The 17,787-nt window shown below is 44.8% G+C and overlaps 2 protein-coding genes across 2 annotated transcripts; one reads left to right on the top strand and one right to left on the bottom strand.

The window, feature by feature from the left end:
- Positions 1-3,902: 3,902 nt before the first annotated feature.
- B3GALT6 (beta-1,3-galactosyltransferase 6) lies at positions 3,903-7,261 on the bottom strand. Its single transcript, XM_054291954.1, has one exon. The coding sequence runs from the start codon at positions 7,060-7,062 to the stop codon at positions 6,046-6,048; it is 1,017 nt and encodes a 338-aa protein (XP_054147929.1). The 5' UTR covers positions 7,063-7,261; the 3' UTR covers positions 3,903-6,045.
- Positions 7,262-8,680: 1,419 nt separating this feature from the next.
- SDF4 (stromal cell derived factor 4) lies at positions 8,681-17,359 on the top strand. Its single transcript, XM_054291953.1, has 6 exons — positions 8,681-9,037; positions 11,711-11,847; positions 12,202-12,315; positions 14,771-14,929; positions 15,378-15,553; positions 16,019-17,359. Exons 1-6 carry the CDS (start codon positions 8,730-8,732, stop codon positions 16,193-16,195), a joined length of 1,071 nt encoding a protein of 356 aa, XP_054147928.1. The 5' UTR covers positions 8,681-8,729; the 3' UTR covers positions 16,196-17,359.
- Positions 17,360-17,787: the final 428 nt, after the last annotated feature.

The following is a 17,787-nucleotide window of genomic DNA, read 5'->3' as shown; positions in this document are numbered from 1 at the left end:
AAAAAATAGGGAAAAACTCCTCCTATTTCCCTTTAACCAGGATCCCCCATTCACAACCAGGGCAGGATGTCAATTCCCAGCACTGCGGGGTGATCCCAAGAATCCCTTAAGGATAATTTCATCCCGATTTCTATCCTGAATGTTGTATTTTCCTCGCCTTCCCTTTCCTGCTCTGCAAAGCCAGAGAGGGGAACAGGCAAAGCTGTGGAAAAATGTTGGATTTAAAGCGTTAAAAAAGGAGAGGGGTGGAAAAAACCCCAAAATTCCTGGCTTTTAAATCAACCCCAGCGTTGCTGATGCAGTTGTTTACGAGCCGCTGTTCCAGCCCATTTCACAGACAAAAGCCAAGGGAAATGAGCTGTTTGATGTCTGCAAAGGCATGGAAAAGCCATGGAAAAGCTCCCATGGAAAGGGAAGTGCTGGGATAAACACTCCCTGATTGCGGGGAAAGGCTGCGGGGAACCAGGGATCATTCAAGGAATGGGGGCGTTCTCCTGGAATTTTCATCCCCATGGGGAATATCCTGGGCTGGGAGGATCCATGGGATCATCAGTTCCCATCCTGTTCCTACAGGACACCCCAAAATCCCACCTTTTGTCCAAACAGGGAAGGAGCTGCATGTACCCCTCCAGGAAATCAGGGATCATTCAGGGAATGGGACACTGGGACACCCAGAATCATGGAATTAGGGAATAGCCTGAGCTTGGGAATCAATCCCTCTCCAAATTTTCTAATCCAGGTTTATTTTCTCTTCATCCAGGTGATGCCTGAGGTCCCATCTGGAGCCACTGCCAGGATCAGGAGATGCTGACTCCACTCAGGAATTCCTTTTCCAGCCTCCTGCCCCGGGCTCTGGTTATTCCCTGCCTCCTTCTCAGCAGGAATTGCAGGTTTTTAAATTCCCTCTTGGAATTAAAAAAGTAATTTTCCTCCTTAATTCCTCCTTTTCCCCTCAGTCCTTCCCCTGAGGTGCCCCCAGGGAAAACCAGGCCAGGCCAGTCCCGCTATCCCACACCTTGCAATATTTATGGATTTTCTTGGAGACAGAACTCTTTGGGAGCCTGCAGCTCAGGTTTTAGAATTTATTTCGGTGTCTCCAGCCCTGCTGTCTGAGCCTGAAAATAGCAACGGGGGCTGATCTTATCAGCAGCTCTTGGAGACTCCAATTATCTCCTCCCGTGGCTCCGCAGAAATCGGATCCTGGTTATTGTTTTGTTATCCCACTCCCTGTCCTCAAAAACCTCCCAGCCACAGCCCTGGAGCTTTCCAGGAGCCAGGCTGGAATTTTAAAAAGTGGGAGATAAGCAGAATTCCTGAAATCCAGCCAGGCCTGCGCCCCAAAGCCTTGGGGCCAGTGTTCTGATGGAGAAACTGAGGCAAAATTTCCATTTTAGCAGATACTCCTGATCAATTCCTTTGCAATAATGGATTTATGGCACCAGGATGGGATTTGGGAAGTCTGTCCTTGGATATGGAGTGGGAGATTCCAGAAATCCTGACTCCAATTCACTGTAATTCCTTAAATCCAGCCAGGCCTGCATGCCAAAGCCTTTGGGATCCGTGCCTGAGGGGAATGATTTGTTCCGAATTTTCTGAGGGAGAAACTGAGGCAAAAATTCAATTTTAGTGGTTCTTCCCACTCAATTCCCTTGGAATAATGGATTTATGGCACCAGGCTGAGATTTGGGAAGTTTGTCCTTGGATATGGAGTGGGAGATTCCAGGATTCTGCTCTTCCCAAAATCCAGCCAGGCCTGCATTCCAAAGCCTTGGGCCCAATGTTCTGAGGGAGAAACTGAGGCAAAACTTCCACTTTATCTCCTTTCTCCACTCAATTCTCTTGGAATTATGGATCCACAGCACCAGGCTGGGATTAGATTGGATATTTGGGAATATTTCCTCACTGAAAGGGTGCCCAACCATTGGAATGGGCTGCCCAGAGAAGCAGTGGAGTCCCCATTCCTGGAAGTGTCCCAAAAACCTGTGGGTTCCCATCCCAAAAACCTGTGGAAACCCCTGGATGTGGCACTTGGGGACACAGTTTAGTGGTGGATGCTTGGATTTGTATCTTGGAAGGTTTTTCCTGCATTTTTAATTCCAAGATTCCAAGGAGCAGGTGAGTCACTCCCATCCCACAAAAACCCCAAAATTTCCTCCTAGCCAGGAATCCCTATGGAATTAAAGGGAATGATAAAGAAAAGCAGGATAACACAATTTTTTCCAAGTTGTTGTGCACAGCACCTCAAATTGGGAAAATCCTGAAGATTCTCCCGATGTTTTTCACAGCGGGATTTGGGAAGGGACAGCAGGATCTGCAGAGCTCTGGACTCTGAGGAGATGCAAATCCCAGCAGGGAAAAAGTCACCCGGGAAACTGCAAAAAACCTCCAATATTAATCCCGCTCTGGGACTTCAGTTTAGCAAAGCCATGGATTCACCCTGGATCCAGCCCAGCACATTCCCAAGGGTAAGCAGGACACTCCTTTTTGTGGGATCAGGGCATGGAAAGAAGGAGAAATAACTACCCAAGATAAAATCAGAAGGATTGGCCCCAAATTCCAGCTCCTAGCACCTCAAGCATCAGGATTTTGGCAGATCCAGATCCAGAATCCTGGCTCGAGTCCTTCCCTAAAATCAACACCTAAAGTAAATATTTGGAATTGTCCTGGCCAGCAGCAGCTCTGGATAAATGTTTTTTCCAGTGGTTTGTGCTGTGATGATTCCAAGCCCTCTGGCACCACGCCAAATCCATCGATCACCGGCGGCAACGACGACGTTTTCCTTTCCTTCAAAAATCAGAAGTATTCCTTTTCCAGCCTTTTTTGTTCCTTGTGGATCTTGTGCTTTGTGGGAGCTGCTCCACTTGGCCAGAGCTGGAGAGCGGAAAATAAACAGGGCTCACATTGCTGGGATTTTGGCTGTCAGGGGAAGCAGGGAATGATGGGGACCACCAGAAAGTGGGAATTGTGGTTTTCCACCAGGAGATGTTCTTCCCAACTTCCTGGGCGTTCCTTGGCACCTTCCAAAATCCTTTGGAAGTTCCTTTGGAAAATGACATTTCCCAGCTCAAATCCATGGAATCTTCAGCTGAGGAAACCCCAAAAATTCCTGATTAAAAGGGGACACAGGGACTGGGATTTTGGGTTGAGTTGTTCCTTTAAAAAATCCAGGAATGGTTTTCATTATTTTAATTAAATTTCAATAATTTTATTAATTTTCCTGTATTTTAGGGGCTTTTTCAAAGGTTTCTCTTTAGGTTTCCACATCCATTTCCCATGGATTCCATGGAAAAACATGGTGGCCCCACCCTCAATAATTCCCTCATAATTCCATTTTTTAATTGGAAAACTCCTTTCCCTTTTCCCCCAATTATTTTATGTTAAAATCAGAGCCCACCACCCGATTTTAGTCACAAACATCTGGTTTTTAACAGTTAAATTCCTTTTTTTTTAAGGAACTGACACTTCCAAAGGCTTGGAGTGACATCTAGCGACTGCCTGGGACAGGCAGGAAAATCTGGGAATAAATTCTAAAAGGATCCTTTTGCTTCAACAGCAAAACCCCGAAGTTATCCCAAATTATTTATGGGAAAAAATCAGTTTATTTTCATTTTTGAGGGAAGTTTGAGTTGTCTGTTTGAGGGTGGAATGTTTGAAATTTGGAGGAAAATTGATTTAAAAAATATTGGAATGCTGAGGATTAAAGATGCCAAGGAAATCAAGGGGGGGGGAAATTTCTTTTAAAATAATTTGGTCTCATCCTCACCTGATTTTGCTTCCCAGGTGGAATTTTCCAGGGAAAATAAAGGGTAAAGGTGGATAAAATAATGGGAAAATGGATGTTATTCTGGGAATACTGATTTATTTGTATTTTTTTTCTGGGAAAATAAAGAGAATACACTGGCAAGAATTATAAATAAATATAATTAAAAATAAATATTCACATTACAGGTAATTTATCACGACACAGACAACACTGATGAACCTCATATGGCAAACGGACGTATAAAAAAACTGGAAGTTGCTGACATCTTGGAAAATTACTGCTGTGGAATAGGATATTTGGGGAAAAAATACTCCTTGGTAATCCCTATGCATGCATTATAATAATAATTATTAGAATAATAATTATTAGAATAATAATTATAATAATTGAGTTCAACATGCTAAAATAATTGAGTTTTTGCAGGATTTTAGCTTTGTTTTAGGAAAAAAAGCCTTGAAAATTTTAAAACAAAAAATCTTCTGAAGATTTTTGATCTTCAGTTATTAATTAATTAAAACAAGAATAACAAAAAAAAAATTCCAATGTAACTGATCCCTTTGGTATTCCTAATTCCTAAAATTCCTAATTTTGCTAAGCAAAAAGTAAGAGAAATTGGCACCTTTTTTATTTTCAATTTTTCTGTGCCATTTGTCTCTTCCAGCCAGAGTTGGGAAGGAGGGAATGGAATGGGAATGAAAGTGCAGAGTGCAACAAACACCAAAAAAAAAAAAAAAAAAAACCAAAAAAAAACCCCCTCACCAAAAAGACATTTAAAAAATGAAATTTTACATTTCCAAAGTAAAAACTGCTCACACTGCCGAGCTGCAGCTGGCACAGGGCACTGGGGAAATTCTGGAGCAGCTGCCACTGGAAAATGTTGGAATTCCAGGTTTGGAGATAAAGAAATCGTGTCTGAGGCCTGTGTGAGCTCTGAATGTTTTGGTGTAGGCAGGACTGAGGGGAAATCCCCAAATTCTGGACGTGTCACTGATAATTAATTCAATTTTAGTTCCTCTACAAGGAATTTTTGGAGAGGAGGAGGAAATTCCCCAACTTTGAGCACCTAAATGTGATTTTTTAGTGTGCTGAAAAGAGAAATAAAAGTTCTCCAAATTCAATTTTTGGGGTGGTGGGAACCTTTTTCTCTTGACTACACAAATTTCACTTCTATACCTCAAATCCCCACCCTTGGGCAAATGGTTTTTGAACTCCTACTGATCAATTTTTGCTCATTTGTATTAAAAATAAACCTAAATTTGGAGCAGCCAGGGAGTTCTTGAGTGAGAGTTGGAGGGAAATGAGCTCAAAACAACACCTGGAGGCTTTGCAAAGCCAAAAAATCTTCTCCCAAAATAAGAATAAATTTAATTTCTGCCAAAAGTCAGCCGCCTCCCTTTGGAGCTGCCAGGTGATTTATGTACATTGCCTTTCAGAGAGCAGAACAAGACAAATGAGCAGATGGAATGATTCCATTCTCTGCTCTCCCCGCAGCTACCCCAGGAAAAGCTGATCCCTGTTCCCACCCTCTGGAATAATCTGGTCCCAGTTTGGGCTCTTCCCTCCGCGCCAAGCTGGCATTTCCTTGCCAAGGAATAAACAGCAGCCTCATTTTATTCTTATCAGCATCAAAACTTAGCATGACCTTTAGCAAATCAGCCTCAGAATCTGTTCCAGCTTTTCATTCCAGTTCTCTCCCCCCCCTTTTCTCTACTTTTTGTGTTTTGACACCTTTTATTTGCCTTCAATCCTGGCATTTGACCTTTTGCTGTGCTTTCTGGCACCTGGTTTATTTTATTTTATTTTTTAAGGATCTTTAACCATGCCACGTCAGCAGTTGTCAGGGAGTGTCAGGGTGACAGAATAAGTCGTGCAAAATCTTTTTAAGAGTAATTAACCCCTGACTCCAATTAACTGCTCTTCCCTAAATCCAGCCAGGCCTGCATCCCAAAGCCTTTGGGATCGGTGCCTGAGGGGAATCATCTGTTCCCAATGTTCTGAGGGAGAAACTGAGGCAAGAATTCCATTTTATCAGCTCTTCCCACTCAGTTCTGCTGGAATTATGGATCCACAGCACCGGGCTGGGATTTGGGAAGTCTGTCCTTGGATATGGAGTGGGAGATTTCCAGGATTCTGCTCTTCCCTACATGCAGCTATGCCTGCATCCCAAAGCCTTGGGCCTAATGTTCTGAGGGAGAAACTGAGGCAAGAATTCCATTTTAACGGGATTCTCCCCGTGTAACAGCAACCAGAGTCCACCATCCTGAGCCTTCCTCCCGAGGCGTTCAGGGGATGCCGTCCTTCCTCTGGCAGCACTGCGAGGGAGGCACTCCCCAGTCGTACATGTAGGAAAGTCTGAGTTTCACCTCCTCCTTACAGAGCTTCCCTTCCTTGGCCAGCGTCTGGTGCTTCTCCAGCATGTCCTCGATGCTCTGCTTGTGAGTCACGATGTATTTGTTGCTGCAGCCGCGCGATTTGTACTCGGTGTCGAAGCGGGGGTCGTGCACTCTCTTCACGTCGATAGGCGCCAGCCACACGCCCAGGGACACGTCCTCGCTCTGCCACAGGTTCAGGTAGTCCCTGCTGAGGCGCAGGTAGCGCACCAGGTCGGCGGAGATCACGTAGCCGCCGCCCAGCGCGTAGGGCAGGTAATAATCGCACAGCAGCCAGGCGCTCTCCTTCCACTTCCCCCCGGATTTCACCCGCCCGCGGCCCGAGAAGAAGCCCCAGTAGAGGCGCCGCGGCTCCTTGGCCCTCAGCTCCTCCACCAGCACGTCCAAGCGCACGAAGGTGTCGTCGTCCGCCTTGAGGGCGAACTGGAAGTCCAGGTGCGCGTCCAGCCACACGTAGGTGGCCAGCACCTTGGCCGTGAGGTTCTCGTAGGAGTCGCGCAGCTCGGGCAGCAGCAGCAGGTCGCGGTGGCGGCTCTGCTCCAGCTCCAGGCTCCGCAGCTCCTCGGCGCTCAGCCCCGCCGTGCCCACCACGAAGCGGCTCCAGACGTGGCCGTGAGGCGCCTGCCGCGCCGCCGCCATCCAGGTGCTACGGATGATGCTGCGCCGCTCGCTGTACTTGGGGCCGCTCATCACCACCACCGCCACGAAGGCGCTGCCCTCAGGGCCGGCCGGTGGCGCGGCGCGGGGCCCCCGGCCGGGCTGGCTGTGCGGGAGCGCGGGGGGCGCGGGCAGCGGACGCAGCCCCTCGGAGGTGCACTTGGCGAGGTAGAGCAGGACGGCGGCGCAGAGCGAGAGCCCGCCGAGCCCCAGCGCAGTGCGGTGCCGGCTCAGCCGCCGCAGCGCCTTCATGGCCGCGGGGCCCCTCACGGCCGGCGCCACGCCCGCCCTGTTTAGGCGGGAGCGGCGGTACGGCCTCCGGGAGGGGACAGGCGTTCTGCGGGAGCGCTCACCGCGCGCCGCTGCCGCGCTGCGGTGGTTTCATGGCTCTCCCGCGCTTTCCGCCTTCTCCTCGGGGAAGTGGCAGTCCCATCCCTGCTCCTGCCGCCGCTCCGGCGCTTCTCGCACCGGGGCAAGGGGCAGGAGGAAGGGCGGAGGCCGCAGCGCCTGACGCGACAGCCGCCATCTTTGAATAGGGCGCGTGAGGCCGAGGAGACGCCATCTTGGGTTTGGGCACTGTGCCGTCATGGAATGGTAAAAGGTTGGGATGGGCTCAAAGCCCATCCAGCGCCACCCCCCGCCATGGGCAGGGACACCTTCCACTATCCCAGGATGCTCCAAGCCTCAATGTCCAACCTAGCATTGAGCAATTCCAGGGATGGGCAGTCGCAGCTGGGGCAGGGGTTTGCATTAGATGCTATTTAAGGTCCCTTCCGACCCAAACCGTTCCATAATTCAAAGAAAACAGCCACACACACAGAGCCAGGAAGCAGCAGGAAACTGACATGTTAACAACCGAGATAATGACGGGACCACCCGGAAAACGCCCCTTTGCCCCTTCTCTGCCGGAAATGGCGGCTGCCATCACCTAAGATGGCCGCCGCGACTTCCCGCCGCGCGGCGCAGTGAGGAAACTTCCGCCTCCTCCCCGCCTCACTCCGCCCTGGCAACGCCGGGCTCCGTCAGGGGCCGTGAGGGCCTCAGCGGCGGCCGGGCCCGGGCTGAGCCTCCCCGCGGCCGGCACGGCGCTCGGGGCAGCGGCCGCTCCCTGCCCAGAGCCTCCCGGTGAGTGCGGGCGGCTCCTCCCGCAGCCCCGCGGGACCTGAGGGGTTCTGGGGACTCTGAGGACTCCGAGGGCTTTGGGGGGTTTTGAGGTTTCTGGGGGCTCTGAAGGGTTTGGGTTCCTTGCTGCGCTCTCTGTTTGATTTGGGATTAATTTTCCCTGGAATTCGGCGGGATGGCCCCTTTGGGTCACTTCCAGGGCAGGACACACGGATTTTATGGCTCTGTGACAGCTCCTCCCCGCCGCTGTTTCCTGGATTTTTCCAGCTCCGCTTTCTCTTGGATCTGCCCCTATTAGTTCCATATATTTATTAATTAACAGGCTTTTTTAATGACTGACATCAAAAACTCCTCTCTTTTTGTGTAGGTTCCTCTAAATTTATTCTTGTGTGTATGTATACAAGTGTGTGTACATAGAAGTGTATACATACACTTGTATATATATGCTTTAATATATATACATATATATTAAAGTATACATATAACCGTATGTACACATATATGTGTATGAATAAGTTATGTGCATATATGTATATAAACAAGTTATGTACATATAATTATATGTATGTAAGTTATTAATACTTTGTATAGGTTATTTTAATTTGTAGATGTTCATTAATGACCTCTTGCTTCAGAGTTTAACTTGCTTTTTCTTCTTTTTTCCTTTTAGTTCGTTTAACCCACAGTGACCTTTTGCTTCAGAATTTAATTTGTTTTTTTCTCCTTTTTTTTTTCTTTTAGACCCCACAGTGATTTCAGCAGCCAGTAAATAATAAAAAAGGAAAAACCCCATAAAAATGATGTCAAGACAAGCTTTCCTGTGCAGCTTGGGCTCTCTGTACCTCTCCCTCCTGTTCATCTTCCTGCTGATGGATGTTTACGCCAGGCCTGCCAACCACTCTGTGCTGAAGGAGAGGGCAGGGGAGGCCAGGGAGGAGAACGAGATCCTGCCCCCCGACCACCTGAACGGCGTCAAGATGGAGCTGGACGGGCACCTGAACAAGGAGTTCCACCAGGAGGTGTTCCTGGGCAAGGAGCGCGAGGAGTTCGAGGAGGACTCGCAGCCCCGCAGGAACAGGAGGAAGCTCGTGGGCATCTTCTCCAAGTGAGTCTGGCCCGTGTTTGTGCTGCAGGCAGGTGCATCTGGCTCCATGCTCTCACAGGGCTCCTTTATTAATTTATAATAAAAATAAAGTCTCGGTTTGGGAAGGCAGGAGCCTCCCCTGAAATGGAGAAAATCAACCCCCTCTGTCACGGACATATTTTATGAAAAATCCTTTTGTTAGGATTTTTTCTCCTGAGAAGCCTCAGAGGAAAAGAAAAACAATGGTTATCTGCTGCTGTGGAATGCAACAGGTGCATCTTTGGTCTCGTGATTGTTTTTAATTAATGGCCAATCACAGTCCAGCTGTGTCAGACTCTCTGGTCAGACACAAGATTTTATTATAATCCTTTCCCTTTTCCTTTCCTTTCCTTCTGATGAAATCCTTTCTTCTATTCTTTTAGTATAGTTTTTATATATAATTTTCTTTTAATATAACATATATCATAAAATAATAAATCAGCCTTCTGAAACATGGAGTCAAGATTCTCATCTCTTCCCTCATTCTGGGACCCCTGTGAACACACCCCCCAACTCTGAATTGTTACAAATTTTAAATTAAGGGGCTCTCAGACAACAAAATTTATGGGAGCAGGAAATAACAGTTCTTTAATAGGGAGGAAAATAAAGGATAAAATAAACAATGCAGGAAACGAGAACAACACTGACAGGGTCAGAACACGACCTGACACCCTCTGTCACCTCAAACTTAAGGATGGCCAATGGACAGGAGCCAAAAAATCCTGCCCGGGCAATTTTATAGAAAAAGAAGAGAACAAAGAAACCATGGGTTTTGTGAGGGAAAGAAGAGAAGAAAGAAAGCAATCACTTTTGTGAGAAGAAGAGAACAAAGAAACCAATCACTTTTGGGAGGTGTTTACCAGGGGCAGGAGGGTCTCTTGCACCTGGCTCGGGTTTTCTCTGTAAAAAATTTGTTATTTTGCCTTTTATTAAAACCTTTTTGTTTTCAGCACTGCTACAGAAGCCATCCTCCTGATTTTGTGCCTCAACGGTTTTAAAATTGGGAATTTAAATTAGTAGCTTCAAAATAGGGGATTTTAATAGTTCCAAATTGGAAATTTGAATGAATATTTATTAAAATTGGGAATTTTATTGTTTTCAGCATTGGAAATTTTGGTTAATATATTCCGAGTTTGGAATTTTAGTGTTTCAAAATTGGGGGTTTAAAATAATATTTTCAAAATTGGAGATTTTAAAACTGGAAATTTAAATTAATATTTCAAAATTGGAAATTTTAGTTAATATTTAAAAATTGATAATTTTAATATTTCAGATTTGGGGTTGTACTTCATATTTTCAAAATCAGGGATTTCCATTCGTATTTTCAAAATTGGGAGTTTTCATATTTCAATATTTGAAATGTTAATCCTTATTTTTAAAATTGAGTATTTTAATTCATATTTCAAAATTGGAAATGTGGATATTTCAAACTTAGATTTTTTCATTAATAATTTCAAAATTCCCAAAATTCAATATTTTTTTTGCTTTGTTTCAGCACTTTCAGACAGCAGGTGGCAGAATTGGCTTTATTTGCATTTTTTAATGAAAGACCTCCAATTATCACAAGGGGGTTAAACTTTCAAAGCTTTATTTGGTGCCAGCTTGCTGTGAATAAATAGAATTTCATTAAAGTAATTATTGAATAAATAAAAAATAAATGATAAAAGCATCTTCCTGGTAGAAGTTGTGATATTGAAACTCCCTAAATCTGCATTTTTTGGGGTTATTTATCTCTTTTTTCACATTTAGTTGACATTTCAAGGCAAATCATATCTTGAATAATTCAAGTTTCAATCAAAACAACTCAGTGATGGCAGCAGATAAAGGCCAGAGCCAAACTGGGGCTTTTGAACTCTGGTTTTTCTTTGAGTTTTCAAAAAAATGATTTTGAGGTGCTTTAAATAGAATTTGAAATGGTAACAAAATAAAATCTGATTTTTAGTGACATTTTGAGTTACAAAGAGTGGGTTGGAGATGCTTTAAATAGAATTTGAAATGGTAGCAAAATAAAATCTGATTTTTTAAAGTGATATTTTGAATATTTATTTCATGCTTTAAAAAAAAACCCTTCAGAAATTTTGATTTATTTTTGGTTTTGAACTGTAATTTTTAAATTAATTTCTTAATGAATTAAGGATTGATCAGTTTGGATTTTCCTGATAATTTCAATCAGGACAAATTGAATTCTGCAGCTCCGAATCCAAGAAATTCCAGAAAACCCATGGAGAACAAAGAGATGTACAATGTTCAAATGTGTCGAAAAATAAAAATTCAATTACATTTGAAAATAAAAGAGCTTGGAAAGAAAAATTGAGAGAGAATTCAAGGTCTGCAAGAAAATTTTTCCAATTCTGAATTTGGAGTGACCCAAAATTCCATCAGGAATAATTTGTGGGAAAACTTCCCTCAAAAACATGATTTAATTTAAAAAAATCACTGAATAATAACCTAAATCTTGCTAAATTGAATTAAATAATTAAATTATTTACTTTAATTCTGAACTGAAGGCTGATCAGCCAAGTCTTTCTCACAGAAAATCAAAAATATTCATTTTTCTGTGAATTTTTGCTGAATAAACCAATTTATAAACCAAAACCCAACCAGATCTTTCCCTGCTAACTCTAAACTGAAATCCTGTTTCTTTTTCCTCCCTAGGGTGGATATAAATAATGATAAAAAAATCAGTGCCAAGGAAATGCAACGTTGGATCATGGAAAAAACAGATGAACATTTCCAGGAGGCCGTGGAGGAGAACAAAATGCACTTCAGAGCTGTGGATCCTGATGGGGATGGTAAGATCAACATTTTTTCCCTCAAAAAAAATCACTTTTTAAATCAATTCTGGGATCTAGAATTGATTTTTGGGTTGAAGTTTAGGTCTGGAATCCCAAATTTGGATTTTTGTGGGAAGGATGTGCTGCATTTGTTTCATAAAGAAATAAAAAAAAAGAAAAAAAATCTAATTTTTCACCAAATTTTATGGCTAAAAAAACCCCATAAATTAATCAGGAGACAGCTTTTATGTTGCCATTCCTAAAATTCAGTGTGGGGCTGTGGTGTTGGACTAAAAAACTTGAAAATTTGCAGATTTTGAAAGAATGAAATGCAAAATTGATCATTTCAGGTTGAACTGTTCTCAATTCCAGGTCACGTTTCTTGGGATGAATATAAAATTAAATTCTTGGCAAGCAAAGGCTTCAATGAAAAGGAAATTGCAGAGAAAATCAAAAACAACGAGGAGTTGAAAATAGATGAAGAAAGTAAGTGCAGAATTGGGGTTTTGGTATTAAAACCTGGGGGTGAGAAGAGAAATGGGAGGGAAATGTTTGGGTTGTTCTGCTTGAGGAGGAGTTAAATGATAAACCAAAAATTCTGCAATTTTTAATGTAAAATGTGCTGTGAACATGAGATTTTTTTTGAGGAATCTTCCTGTTTTCCAGCTTAAAAAAAAAATCTGCTTTTTTTCCACCTGAAATTTGGTGTGAAAATGACATTTTTAGAGGAATCTTCTTGTTTTTCCCTTAAAGAAATATTTTAATTTAGTCTAAAATCCTTAATCAAAAATTAAGTCAAAAGACAGAAATCCTTCCTTCATCCTGACCAGAATCTGCCATGAAAATTACAATTTTTAGGAGGAATCTCCTTCAAAAAAATAATTTAAATTTCCTCTAAAATCCCCCAAAAACGGAAGTCAGAGGACACAAATCCCACATTGTTCCTGACCAGAGTCTGCCATGCAAATTGCAATTTTAGGAGGAATTTTCCTGTTTTTCCCCTTCAAGCAACATTTCAGTTTCCTGTAAAATCCCCCCTGCACCTTTCCCTTTCCCTGCAGGGCTGAGTCATTTCCAAATTGCTTCGGTGACATTTTCCAGTGCTGCAGAAGCGCCTGAAGTGCAGAAAAAGAAGCTGAGAGTGTGCAGGGAAATCACCTGGGGCTGATTCCAGGAACCCCAGAGCTGCTGAGTCAGCCCCGAGCCTGCACCTGAGCCCCAAAATCTTCTGTAGGAAAGTCAAATTATTCATCCTCCACTTCCTCAGGGTTTTTTTCTCCTCCTCCAAGCACTGTAAAAATGATTTTTTTGTTTTTTTATTTTAAATCAAAAGCACCTGGGGGTGTGGAGTTTAAGGCACTTTCTGTAGAAATTCGGATTTCAGGCTTAAATTGTGTTTCAGTTAATTGATGGATATTGGCAGATAATTGGATTGTGGGATGAGATGAAGGAATTCCATGGGATTTTGGTGCTGATTTTTCTGTTCAGACACTTCTAATTCAACTTTTCTTGCAGCAAAAATGTGGAATATTGTGATAAAAATCTGCAGGGTTTAGGCTTAAAAACCGTCATTGATTAAACAACTGAGGGCTTGAAATAATGGGGTTGTGACAGATTAAATCCTAAAAACAGATTGGGACAACTGAAATCCTAAAAATTGTGACAATTTAAATCCTAAAAATGGATTGTGATAATTGAAGTCTTAAAGATGGATTGGGATAACTGCAATCCTAACAAATTGGATTGGGGCAACTGAAATTCCTAAAACTAGGTTGTGCCAAATCCTAAAAATGGATGGAGGTAATTCCAAGATTTGGGATGAACTGAAATCCCACAAAGCAATTGTTCCAAATCCTACAAACGGATGGGGGCAGTTGCAGCCTTTGGGATGAGCTGCAATCCCAAAGCCGGGCAGGGTTTGGGATGAGCCTTTGGGATCCATCCCAGCCCCACGGTGCCATTGCAGGGTTTGGGATGAGCTGTGATCCCAGAGCTGGGCGGGGTTTGGGATGAGCTGCAATCCCAAAGCCAGGTAGGGGCAGGGTTTGGGATGAGCCTTTGGCATCCATCCTCGCCCCGCGGTGCCGTTGCAGCCTTTGGGATGAGCTGCAGTCCCAGAGCCGGGTAGGGGCAGGGTTTGGGATGAGCTGTGATCCCAGAGCAGGGCAGGGTTGGGATGAGCTGTGATCCCAGAGCAGGGCAGGGTTGGGATGAGCTGCAGTCCCAGAGCCGGGTAGGGGCAGGGTTTGGGATGGGCCTGTGGGATGAGCTGCAGTCCCAGAGCCGGGTAGGGGCAGGGTTTGGGATGGGCCTGTGGGATGAGCTGCAGTCCCAGAGCCGGGTAGGGGCAGGGTTTGGGATGGGCCTGTGGGATGAGCTGCAGTCCCAGAGCCGGGTAGGGGCAGGGTTTGGGATGGGCCTCTGGGATGAGCTGCAGTCCCAGAGCCGGGTAGGGGCAGGGTTTGGGATGGGCCTCTGGGATGAGCTGCAGTCCCAGAGCAGGGCAGGGGCAGGGTTTGGGATGGGCCTGTGGGATGAGCTGCAGTCCCAGAGCAGGGGCAGGGTTTGGGACGGGCCTGTGGGATGAGCTGCAGTCCCAGAGCCGGGTAGGGGCAGGGTTTGGGATGGGCCTGTGGGATGAGCTGCAGTCCCAGAGCAGGGGCAGGGTTTGGGACGGGCCTGTGGGATGAGCTGCAGTCCCAGAGCCGGGTAGGGGCAGGGTTTGGGATGGGCCTGTGGGATGAGCTGCAGTCCCAGAGCAGGGCAGGGTTTGGGATGAGCTGTGATCCCAGAGCAGGGCAGGGTTGGGATGAGCTGCAGTCCCAGAGCCGGGTAGGGGCAGGGTTTGGGATGGGCCTCTGGGATGAGCTGCAGTCCCAGAGCCAGGCAGGGTTTGGGATGAGCCTCTGGGATCCATCCCAGCCCCGCGGTGCCGTTGCAGCGCAGGAAGTGCTGGACAACCTGAAGGATCGCTGGTACCAGGCGGACAATCCCCCCCCGGACCTGCTGCTGAGCGAGCAGGAGTTCCTGTCCTTCCTGCACCCCGAGCACAGCCGCGGCATGCTGCACTTCATGGTGCAGGAGATCGTCCGCGACCTCGGTAAGATGGCAATTCCTGGCAATTCTGTCCTTGGATTCCATGGATTCCTGGGTTTTATGTGGATATTTGGGGCATGCTGCACTTCACGGTGCAGGAGATCGTCTGTGATTTAGGTAATCCAGGATTTCCTGGGAATTCTTCCCATGGATTCCCATTTTTTATGTGGGTTTCTAGAGGGTTTTACATGGAATAGTCAGGTGGAGTTCCATGGATTCCCATTGTATCCATGGAGTCCCATTTTTATGTGTGTTTCAGGAAGGTTTTGCATGGAATAGTCTGGTGGAGTTCATGGATTCCCATTTTTCTGTGGGTATTGGGAGGGGTTTGGTTTTTTCACAGATCAGTAGGAAATACCCATTTTTATGGGAATTAAATGAACATATTTTAAATTTTTGTGTTTTTTAACGGGAATTAAGTGACTCTGTTATAACGTGTGTGTTTTTCCCAGATCAGGACGGGGATAAGAAGCTGACCCTGTCAGAGTTCATCTCCCTGCCCGTGGGCACAGTGGAGAACCAGCAGGCTCAGGACATCGACGATGACTGGGTGAGGGACAGGAGGAAGGAGTTCCAGGAGGTCATCGACGCCAACCACGATGGCATCGTCACCATGGAGGAGCTGGAGGTGAGTCCTCGTCCTTTGCCAGCCAATTATTCCAAAACACGGCTTTAGAAACATCACAAATTCACTTACGGCTCATTTTTTTATTTAAAAATGGAACATTTCCATTTAATTTTAATTTTGTGTTAATTGCATTTTAATTTCATGTTATTTTCATTTTAAAATAATCTGTGGGAACAGCCAAACAAAGCAGGAACAACGAGAGAATTTAGGTCCTGCAAATTGATAATCCTTCGTTTTTAACAGGAATTTTTTCCTGAGTTTAATTTGCAGCCCAAAATCCAGAAACATTTCATGGAATGACCCACAAAAATCTCCGATTTTTTTGGTAGCATCCTAGAAACCAGGAAAAAAACCCCATGAAACCCTTCTTACAGACCTTTCCCCCACTTTGGGCTGGGGTAGGAGTAGGGGGTTTTGGGAGCGCCCCCAGGGCCGTGCTCAGGCCGTTTTTCCATGGTTTCTCAGGAATACATGGACCCCATGAACGAGCACAACGCGCTGAACGAGGCGCGGCAGATGATCGCCGTGGCCGACGAGAACCAGAACCACCACCTGGAGCTGGAGGAGATCCTCAAGTACAGCGAGTACTTCACGGGCAGCAAACTCATGGATTACGCCCGCAACGTCCACGAGGAGTTCTGAGCTTCCTCCTCCCCCTTTCCAGAACTTTCTGTTCCACTCCCAACCCCACCCCCCAAAAAGAAATCCCAGGATAAAAGGATTCAACCGAGCAGCGGGAATTGGTGGTCGCGAATTTGCGATTTTCCGTCCGTCCCAGCTCCTTGGAGGGGATTTTCCTGCTGGAAGAAGTGGTGGGAATTCCTGGATTCAGGTAGTTTTCCTCCTTGGTTTGGGGGGGTTGAAGCCAGCTGGAATTCTGGGTGGGAGGATCTTGCAATATTCCCTGGTTTCCTTCAGCTGCTGATGCAGGGCATCCCAAGTGAAACTTGGGTTTTGGGAAGGGAACGGTGATTCCAAGGAATGTTTGTCCTCCACACCCAATTCCATTTGGACGGCTCCTGAAATATTTGTTTTCCTCAGCTGCTGATCCAGGGAATCCCAAATAAAGGTTGGATTTTGGGAATTTTGGTGGTTCCAAGGAATGTTTGACCTCCTGGGAATATTCGCACTCAATTCCAGTGTTTTTCTCAACTTCCTGAAGAGTTGTTGGGAATTTAATGGAATTTTTTCAGGGAGCTGTGGGGAAGAACTTATTTAAAATATTACAGAAAACCTTTTCGGAATGAATTTTTAAAAATAAAATTAATTAAGATTAAATTAATATTAAAATGACATCGTTTTGTTGACATCTGCACTGGGAATGGGAGATTATGGCTTTAAAATAATCAGATTTTAGTCAAAAATCAAACAATTGGGAAGGTTTTTTTTGAATTTAAGCTATTGGACAGAGCAGTGGGAGTTCCCATGGAGTTTGATGGCTGCTTGATTAATATTCACTGCTAAAATTAATGAGTTCTATGCTAATTAATGCTGTTAATGAGCTGCTGCTGATGATTTGGGGGAAATTCCAGGCTTTGGGTGAGCTCTTTCCCAAATAAAATTGACTTTTTCCCTCTGCTTCCATCTTTCCTGGGAAAAAACCCTCTTTGGGAAAGAATTCCTGAAAATCTGAGATGTTTTTTTTGATTAAATTTATTCTTAATATAATGTAAATACAGGAATTGCTGTCCCTCTTTCCCTTTTCCTGCTCTTTATTTGATGTTTTTATTAAATTCCTTGGATAAAAGACTTTATATCCTTTTTGTTTTTATTTTCCATTAAATATTTCTCTCCATGCTTTGGAAATTCTGCTGCTTTTAAAGTTTGTCAGGGTGGGGTGGGAAATAAGAGGAATAAATTCCATGGATAATCTCTGATAAAATGAGTTTAAACACAAAAATTCCAGTAAAATCATAATTTATTTTACTGATAATTGTAATTTATCTATGAAGAGATTTTGCCAACACCATCCTAATTTAATTTTGGGACAACATGAGCATGGAATCTGTAATTCCCAGTATTTTCTGGAGTCGGTGAAGGTAAAGCTGCAATTCCAGGCAGCTGGAACACCTAAAATGGAGATCCTGGATCCCATTCTAATAGGCTGGAAAACGAAATTCCTTAATTCCCAGTATTTTATTGATTCAGTGATGCCAGGGAGCTCTCCTAGAACTTAACTGAGCTCCTGGCTCCAACTGCAGCAGTCTGGAAAACGAAATTCCCGAATTCCCGCT

This window comes from Melozone crissalis, unplaced genomic scaffold (assembly GCF_028551555.1).
Source record: "Melozone crissalis strain CALT ecotype California unplaced genomic scaffold, PUWL_Pcris_2 ptg000107l_1, whole genome shotgun sequence".
NCBI lineage: Eukaryota > Metazoa > Chordata > Aves > Passeriformes > Passerellidae > Melozone > Melozone crissalis.
This window is presented reverse-complemented; position numbering and strand designations above follow the sequence as displayed.